The 9,850-nt window shown below is 31.1% G+C and overlaps 1 protein-coding gene across 1 annotated transcript; it reads right to left on the bottom strand.

The window, feature by feature from the left end:
- Window positions 1-5,737: 5,737 nt before the first annotated feature.
- LOC121984856 lies at window positions 5,738-8,489 on the bottom strand. Its single transcript, XM_042538005.1, has 6 exons — window positions 8,025-8,489; window positions 7,723-7,877; window positions 7,151-7,261; window positions 6,940-7,078; window positions 6,289-6,563; window positions 5,738-6,208 (listed from the first exon to the last, which is right to left on the bottom strand). Exons 1-6 carry the CDS (start codon window positions 8,280-8,282, stop codon window positions 5,962-5,964), a joined length of 1,185 nt encoding a protein of 394 aa, XP_042393939.1. The 5' UTR covers window positions 8,283-8,489; the 3' UTR covers window positions 5,738-5,961.
- Window positions 8,490-9,850: the final 1,361 nt, after the last annotated feature.

Here is a 9,850-nt window from a genome sequence, read left to right on the forward strand (position 1 = left end):
CATAAAGGCACACAAAAAATTTAAATTCGAATTTTTTTTTTGAAATATGCAGTGGGTATGCAGTGTAAGGTAGGTGGGTGGGTGTGTGTATATATATATATATATATATATATATATAAAAGAATGATATCTTGCATAACTTACTCTACACAACAATGGGAGACAGCATACGTGGATGATTTGGCACAGTAAAAATTTATTTTTTTTATTTTCCTCTCACATCTGCATGTAATAATTTTCTCTCTCTTGCATACAAGTCTCTCTCCTGTATATAAGGTAATGCTAGTCTTTAAAGCCAGCACCAAGACTTATTTCAAACCAGTACCAGCTAGCACCAATGAGTCTTTAAAGACCAGCACTAATGCTGATTTCAAACTAGTACCAGCCACACTAATGCTAGTGTTGGTCTTCGTTAGTGCTAGTCTTTAAGGACCAGCACCAGCATTAGTGTTGGCTAGTGCTAGTTTAAAATCAGTATTGGTATTGGTCTTTAAAAACCAGCATCACATTTATACTGATCTTTGAAACCAATGTTGGTGTTGGTCTTTAAAGACCAGCACCAACATTGGTGTTGGTTTGAAATTAGTGTTGATGCTGGTCTTTAAAGACCAGTATCAGAATCAGCATTGGTGATGGCTGGTGCTGATTTGAAACTAACGTTGGTGCCAGTCTTTAAAGACCAACACAAATGTTAGTGCTAATTTGAAACTAATGTTTGTGCTGCTGCTCCATATTGGTGCTAGCTGGTGCTGGTTTGAAATCAGTGTTAGTGCTAGTCTTTAAAGATCAGCACCAACACTACGTTGGTGTTGGTATGTAAAGATCAACACGAACGTTGGTTTTAAATTAGCACCACGTTAGTTTGAAATCAACACTACCTTTGTGTTGGTCTTTAAAAACCACTAATACTAGTTTTAAACTAGTACCATATTGATGTTGATCTTTAAAAACTAGCACCAATATGGAGGGAAATAAAAAAATAAATTTTGCTCACGTCAAATTATCCACTTATGTTGTGCAGAATAAGTTGTACATAATATTATTCTTGATATACAAGAATAATATCTTATACAACTTACGTTGCACAATGGTATTCTTGTGTGTGTATATAACATATCACATCCCTTATGCTCCCTTATGCTGCACACACCCACGAGCACCTTAATAAATTTTCATTTTAAAATTTTTTACTTAATATTATAACTTAGCTTTCAGTTCCGGGTAGGAAACACTGAAATGACCTTGATAATTGCCCCACATCTTCCAGTAGCCATAAGAACTCACAAAAATAATAAAAAATATATATACTTTTCTTGTGTATTTAATAAAGGAATTAATGAATATGACTGATGTATGCATTTGAACCTTCTTTAAAAAATTCCTCCTTCGGTTTCGATATTCACGTGGCCATCCCTTCAGTTGGTGGGGCATGGAGAAGAAAAATGGAGTCTCCTCCATAATTTGCTACCCAATTTTTCTTCACGCAATTAATTTATATATATTCTATGTCAATTTCATTAATTAATCACTTATTTTTAATTCCTTCATGCATGTTCTTTATTTTACTTACAATTATTGTGCATATGGATAATTTATATATAGTTTTGGATTCTTCTCCTTCTTCTCCTTCTTCTCATTCTGATAGTTATTTGATTTGTTTTTGACTCTCTGTTATTTGTTTGCAAAGTACCTAATGAACTTTTTTCCTTCATTTTTTAAGCGAGGAATGTTTTGGAAGCTGATTGTTTTCTCTTCTTTTTTTATTTTATTTTACATGCTCAAGTTTTTTATAATATTTTTTTCTCCCTTTTTTTATGAAGATCAATTATTAAAAAAAAAAGGTGTGAAAAGTTCGTGTCAAAATTTGATTCTCTTCTTTGTCGATCTTCACAAACAAAACCAACTTTCTCCCACTATTTTCTATTCTTATTTTCATATTTTTCATTTCTCAAAATTGTTTATAATATCAGGACGCATGAAAGCCAATTAATTGCACTTTAATCAAGACGACCAAAAGAATAACAATCAAAATATAAAAATAAAATGTAAAAAAAAAAATAAAGAAAAATAATAATAAAAAAAAACAAGAAATTAAAGAAATATTAAAAATTAATAATTCTAGTTAGTATCATTGATTATTTCTAGAGTGATCAGTTTGATTCCACGAAAATTTTTTATCGGTCACCAGGATAAATCAGGAAGTGCACTTGGTGACTAGCCCAGAAATCCAACATCTTTTGATTATGCTCCCCATTTAGAGAAAATTTTTTTACAAATACATAGTAACTGAAATTCAAATTATATGTGTTTGGATGACAATTTGAATATCTTACGCGATATTATGACCCGGGGACAAAATTAAAGAAATATAAGTATTTAGCATTAGTACTTAATTGAGGGAATAATTACATTCGTTTCGATTTCAATAAACTAATTGTTAGGTTTACAAGTGTCTCTGTATTGTTGAATGAGTTAATGAGGTTAGAGACAAATAATATATAAATAGATAAATAAAATTTAATATAATCCAATGTGTACGAGTAAAGTATTATAAAGTACAATAAAACACTTTGCACACCTTACACAATAAAATTTCTAATTCACCTTTCGACTCTTTCCTCTAAGAAGGAAATATAAAAATTAAATTATAATAAAACATATTTTATTTAGCACTTATAAGGATAATAACATGTCATAGTTGAGTCAGATTTTATATCCTCTATCCTTATATCCATCAAGTATAGAATATTTGATGGATATACTTATACCTATTAAAGGATCAGATATTTATAGTTATAATTTTTTTCTTTCTATCCAACTATTATCATTCAATAAAAATATATTAAAACTAACATCCTATTAAAATATTAATTAAAAAAATAGATTAAATATCTATATAGTCTCCTCCTAATATCAACAAAAATAGTAAGTTGATTTTGAAAAAAAAATCTTTAATATATGTATATATCTTATTTAATCGGGTATTCAGGTTGGGTATTGAGTATTGATAGTCCCTCCATTCAGATCGGATTCTCCATCGTGTTAGATGAAATTGCCATCTTATAGCAAATTCAACTACTTTTTACCACAAAATCATTGGTAAGTTTTTAAAATTACCAAATTACATATGATAGTTTTAAAATTACCAAATTACATACCCATTTCATGTTTTACTCCTATTAGTCGAATGAATTTTTTATCAATCAAATCGATTTTATTCTATGTCAAAACCTTAAAATTTAAAGTAATTTTTTTTATCAAAGTTGATTTTAGGTAAAATTGATTAATAGTAAACGACCTCGGACTGATATGAAACTAATTCTTATGTGTTCGGCTACCACTCTTGATTATATCCATGCCCTCAAATGTTAATTTGACTCAATATATTAAGAGTAATGATTGTTTTAACATGAATGTGTTTGAAAATTTTAATTCATATTTAAAAAATTATTGCTCTCAATATATTAGATCAAATTAGTATTTGAGGGATTAAATATAATCAGTAGATGTAGATGAACACATAAAAATTAGTGTCATGCTAATTTGAGGTCATTTGATCTATCAGACAATTTTGCCCAAAACTGACTAATGGACCAAACGACTTCGAATTGATGTAAAACTGTAAAACTATATCCTATATGTTCAGCTAATTCTCTTGACTCAATAAGAGTAATACTTTTTTGAACATGAATTAAAATTTTCAAACAAATTTATGTTCAAAAAATTATTTCTCTCAATATTTTGGGTTAAATTGACTTTTGAGGACATGAATATAATCAGGAAAGGTAGACGAACATATAGGAATTAATTTCATGTCAATCCAATGTCATTTGGTCCATCAAACGATTTTTTGCAAAATCAACTGATATAACAAATGACCTCGAATTTACCTGAAACTAATTTTTATGTGTTCGTCTACATCTCCTGATTATATTCATGCCCTCAAATACCCATTTGACCCAATATGTTGAGAGCAATAATTTTTTGAATATGAATTTAATTTTTAAAACATATTCGTATTCAAAATATCATTCCTCTCAGTATATTGAGTTAAATTAATATTTGAGGACATGGATATAATCAGGAGAGGTGGACAAACACATAGGAACTAGTTTTATATCAATCCGAAGTCATTTGGTCCATTAATCGATTTTGGGCAAAATCAGTTGTTGGACCAAATGACTTCGGATTGACATGAAACTAATTCGTATGTATTTTTCTATCTCTCTTGATTATATTTATGCCCTCAAATACTAATTTGATCTAATATATTGAGAGAAATGATTTTTTGAACATGAATTAAATTTTTAAATACATTCATGTTCAAAAAATCATTACTCTCAATATATTAAGTCAAATTGATGTTCGGGGCATTAGATATAATCAGGAGAGGTAGCTGAACACATAGAAACTAGTTTAATATCAATCTGAGGTTGTTTGATCCATCAACCGATTTTACCTAAAATCAACTTTGATTAAAAAAAAAAATCAATCGACTAAGAAAATCAGTCGACTGATTTACTTAAAATTTCAGCATTTTAGCATAGAGCAAAATCAATTCAACTGATAAAAAAATTAGTCGATTGATAGAAGTAAAACGGAAAATAGATACATGATTTGATAATTTTGAAACTACCCTACGCGATTTGATAATTTCAAAATTTTACCTACATGATTCGGTAAAAAACAGCAAATCCAACACTAACGGAGCAAGAAAGAATTAATAACTAAGACAATTAATTATAAAGGTTAATTAAAGTAATCACTCAACTTGTAGTCTTATGTCATCCATTATGCATAGGATTATAAATGAATTGAACGTTCATGAATAAATTTGGTATTTAACTTAGTAAGAACTAGTTTATATTTATTCAATATACACAATATAAGTTTGAGTAACTCGTTAAACTAAATAAATAATTTGAACATATATGTATTCAACTCATTAATATTTTTGAATAACATTCATGAATAATTTTCACGAACTATATTCATTAATAAAACTCTTACCAGCATACTAAATAAATAAATAAACTTTTAAAATAAAACTCAATAATCAATCAAACAAGTAAAAAATTTAAAACAATTAAATAAACTTAAATTGAGAGTTTGATAATATCTAAACAAATCAAACTCAAACTAAGTTTGAACTAAACTTAAGTTAAGTTCGAATCAATCTCAAACTCATAAAAAATAAATCAGTTTGAATTATCATTTTAATGACTTAATTTATTTTAAACTCAACTTAACTCAATTATCTTATCAAATAAACTTGAATCATTTCCATTTAAGCTCTGACTTAATTTAATATGATTATCTTGTCATATAAACTTAAACCCTTCAAAATTGGACTCGACTTAGCTTACGCAGAATGATTAGGTAAGTAATTATCCTGATATTTCAAACCATTAATCTATCTCTTAATATAAAAAGAGAAAATAGTGGGTCTCCATTCTGCACATGCAAACTAATTATTTTTTTAATTTCTAATTTCTAGAATCTCAAACTTAATTTACTTGTTAGGAGGACTACCATACATGCCTTATTTATGGAATATATTATAAATTAATTAGCATGCTCATGTTAAATGTACACATTCTCATATAACAAAACTTCTTCAAATTCTATCAAGCAAAGTCTGGACTTGCCACATACTCAACAGTTGGTGGAGAGCTTTCATTGGACCGTAAACGTATGCAATTACGATGAGAATTATGGATGGATCCACACCGAAAAATTGGCACCAACTTCAAATTTTTCAAAACTTAAGAAAGAATACTGTTGATTTAGGATTGGAAAAAAAAAATACAAGTTTGCTATAGAACATTAGAATTTGGTAGTGTTAATTTGTTACAAAGTTTGCAAGTTACATATATCTGAAAACAACCCAACAAAATGAATTGCAGTCTTTTTTTCCTGAAGTGCATGCAGTTGAACTATATCCCAAGGTGTGAACTGTTTTCAGTTACTATGGCTCAACACAGCATCAAAGTTTGGAGTGATATATTCATTCCAAAGATTGCCATGGTTTGATCTTTGTTGCTGAACAATGTTTTCAGAACAGACCTTCATTGGACCATCGAAAGGAAGAACATTGTTCTCAGTCTCTGTCTCGGTTGACGATGAATAATTGAGCTTCCAGGAAGTAGGAAGTTTGAGATATTTTCCATATATCGACAGTACAACTGCAGGATGAATGGGGTTTGCCCTGCGCCAAAAATCCATGCAAATATAAAACATTGTTCAATCAAGGTATGCATGGAAATGCTAGGAGTAAATTGGTAAAACCTTTGCGTTTTGACATCGAGAACATTGCTCCACCATGAAATGGCATCAATTAGATTTTTTTCGAGCCTTCTTGGATCAAGTAAAAGAAAATTGAAGTCTGGTAAACAAGCATCTTTGTCGTAAGGTTTTTCATAAACCCAACTTTTCTCTGCAGTTCTTTGGATTGTCTTTAAGTCATGCATGTCCACAATGTCACCCAACCTTTTGCTACAATCTTCAGCAGCGGCAATTGCATAGGCCCCCAGGTCCATACCAAACAGTTCTTCAACCTTTCCCTGTGAAATAGAGCATTCGGATTTGATTTTGAATACAGTGCTACCATAGATTCAAAGTTCATGCAGTGCTACCATAGATTTATTAATTAGTCTATTTTGTCACTAACTTCAAGAACACTTTCTCTCATTATCTTCCTCTTCAATTTAGCATACCACTTTATTACTGAATATCCCATACCTCAACCTGTCTACATTCTAGTTTCTAGAGAGGGGCTATGGATGGTAAAAGAAAACCATAAAATTATCAGTCTAACAAAACATCTTTACCACTTTTTCAAATTCAACATGTCTATTTATAAATCAAACTACTGCAAGTAATTAGGATTTCCAAGTCCATGACATCCCCCATAAATAGTGTGACAAGCAAAGAAAGTACCTTAATAATAATATTAGGTGAAACATAGAGAAATTTGTTTGTGCTTGGGATGACAAGAGGTAGTATTTCTCGAAACATAGGCTGAAGGAGTTCAACCTTTGATGTGTGAGATTTCAATTTCTCCTTTATTTTTTTCACCCTGCGAAAAATTAGGCACAATGAGGACTGTAAAGAGTTGCTTGAAAATTCATGTGACTGAATATACTCTTACCCAGTGATTTCGAGGTTGGAATAAGGCAAAAGAACTTTCAGCTTATAGTATGATAACTTCTCGTCTTCATTTTCAGGCACAAAGAAATGGAAAAAGATGTTGTCTGGATATCTAAAAAAGAAAAAGAAAATCAAACAGTGACAAGTCAAGTGAAATTTAAAAAAAACCAAGAAGATGATGCCAACATAACTTATCGGTGTAATGACATGGTAACATCTCTAAAGAAATCTCAATGTCAAAAGGGATCATAAAAGAAGCTAACTAGGTCGAGACACAAACTAGCATACATTATTATCAATGCAATTGCAATTCATCAAGTGCGATAATTCATCGGCTCCGTCAGAGCAACATCCTACTTTATCTGTCGACTTAATGAACATTACTCTACGAAATAAATCACAATAATTGCTTTACCTATTTTATCACAATAGCAATACAACCTAACTTATAGCATGCATTATCCTAACTTTTACTCAATCCTGATCTTCCAGAGATATCACATTCATAATTGAATTACAGCGATCCAATTGATTGCTTAATCCATGAAAAAAGATCAAGAAAGATGGGAGAACCTTGAGCTAGAAAGAGTGGAGTTTGCAAGCACAGCGAGGACTCGGAGATCGAGGCAATCCGTCCAAGAGAATAACTGCAATCTGCTAGCTTCCTTGTCTTGCTCTGCAACACCGGCACTGTGATCTTCCTTCTCATCAACCATTGGTCTAATTGACTGTTAGAATTCACATTTTTCTATAAATTGAACTCTCCGAAAAATTCCAAACAAGAAGAAGTTGATATTCGTGTGTCGAATTGCAGAGGTGAAGCTAATGAAATGGGAAGACGGGAAACAAAAAAATAGGGTTTTTCTTTAGCTCACGATCGGTTGGGAGCGATTGGGGTCCAAGGGGATCCAGTTGCGGAGAGGGTCGGCCGGGTCGCGGAAGTGGGTGGCGGGGAGGAACTGGAGGCAGGCCAGGAGGACGATGACGACTAAGGCGACGGTCTGCATCGCCCGCTGCGGCCGCGGCGGAGGGTCGATGTCCGCGCGGAGCGCCATGGCGGGCGAGGGAGCGGTCCTTTCGGAGGCCGGAATCCGTCGAAAGAGGCCGGAGCTGGATACATTGGTGCTGGCCATGGGCAGCGTCGCTGCTGCTGTCTCTCCTCTGTGGGCTTCGAACCTTCGAGGCGGAGGAGGAGAAGAAGAGGAAGGAGTGTCAGCGGGAGCAGAGCTCGAGGTCAACGCCTCTTTTCCTTGTTCACGTCCGGATGTTCACATTTTCAGTCAACTGAGTCTAGGGAGGACAGGGTTCACGCTTACTTCTCCACTTACAGACTTACAATGCCTGACGCCAGTCTGGCTTCGGCCGCTTATTTATATCTAGCACTGGGAATCCTGTAATCTATCTTGAAAGAAATAGCTGAGAAACAAGTGCCGGCGGCTTAGATCATATAAATTATAACATTTTAAACAAGCTTATTTCTTCGTCCTTGCAAGTTGCAACCTCGTCGTCCACATATAAATTATAACATTTTAAACAAGCTTATTTCTTCGTCCTTGTAATATTGTTTTTTACTGTAAGGCGTCCTCCCGCGTCAGAAGCGTCACCTGATGTACAAATACATTTCTTTTAAAATTTTCTATACTCTCTTCTTTAATGATATACAGCAACCACTAGGATATTAATTTTTAAAAATTAATACTAAGATAGTATAACTAATATAATGTAGTAGCTACTATAAACATATAGCAGTTAGTAACTATTATAATATGTAACAATTAATATAACATGTAGTAGTTATTTTGTAATACTTATTATATCGTAATAGCTGTTACAATATGATAATTATTATAATGTATAGCAGTTATTGTGTTGTAACTGTTACAATATTATATCAACTACTATACAATAACTGGTATAATATTGTAATAGTTATACAACCTTGATACTGATTTTTAAAATTTAGCATCGCGATCATTGTAACAGGTATTACATAGAAACTGTTATAACATTATAATAGTTACATCACTTTAATGTTAGATTTTTAAAAATCAACATTATAATCACTGTTGCATACAATCAAAGAAGATAGAAAAAAGAATTGAAATATATATATATATATATATATATATATATATATATATATATATATATATATATATATATATATATATATATATATATATATATATATATATTATAACATTTTTAAATCACTTTAATGTTAGATTTTTTAAAAATCAACATTATAATCACTTATTGCATACAATCAAAAAGATAATGAGAATTGAAATATATATATATATATATATATATATATATATATATATATATATATATATATATATATATATATATATATATATATATATAATTAAGGCATGATAATATTTTTAGAATTTTTTAAAAACATAGGATGTGAGCACTATAAAATAAGTAGGGTATCTAAACTCCGAGCATGCGCAATTGAGAGCCCACAGCACATGTGAGGCGCTTGGAACAAATATGAGCGCTTCACGTGTACTTAGTCTCGTACGTTGGATGCTCAGAATATCACTTCTATCATGGTCTGTTCTAGGTTTTGAAAGGTATGATGTAAAATAACAATAATAATAATAATAATAATAAATTATTTATATTCATATAAAAAATATTAAAATCGGTATTGTAAAATAATTTTATTAACAGAACATATAAACTAAAT

The sequence above is a fragment of the Zingiber officinale genome, chromosome 5B, assembly GCF_018446385.1.
Source record: "Zingiber officinale cultivar Zhangliang chromosome 5B, Zo_v1.1, whole genome shotgun sequence".
In the NCBI taxonomy this organism is placed as follows: Eukaryota; Viridiplantae; Streptophyta; class Magnoliopsida; order Zingiberales; family Zingiberaceae; genus Zingiber; species Zingiber officinale.

What these genes read in the sequence shown, in the direction of transcription:
- LOC121984856 (XM_042538005.1), bottom strand. Translation starts at nt 8,282, where the DNA reads ATGGCCAGCACCAATGTATCCAGCTCCGGCCTCTTTCGACGGATTCCG. An exon ending in TCCACTCTTTCTAGCTCAAG is followed by an intron (nt 7,262 to 7,722) that starts GTTCTCCCATCT and finishes TTTCTTTTTTAG; the next exon opens with ATATCCAGACAACATCTTTT. An exon ending in CACCTAATATTATTATTAAG is followed by an intron (nt 6,564 to 6,939) that starts GTACTTTCTTTG and finishes TCTATTTCACAG; the next exon opens with GGAAAGGTTGAAGAACTGTT.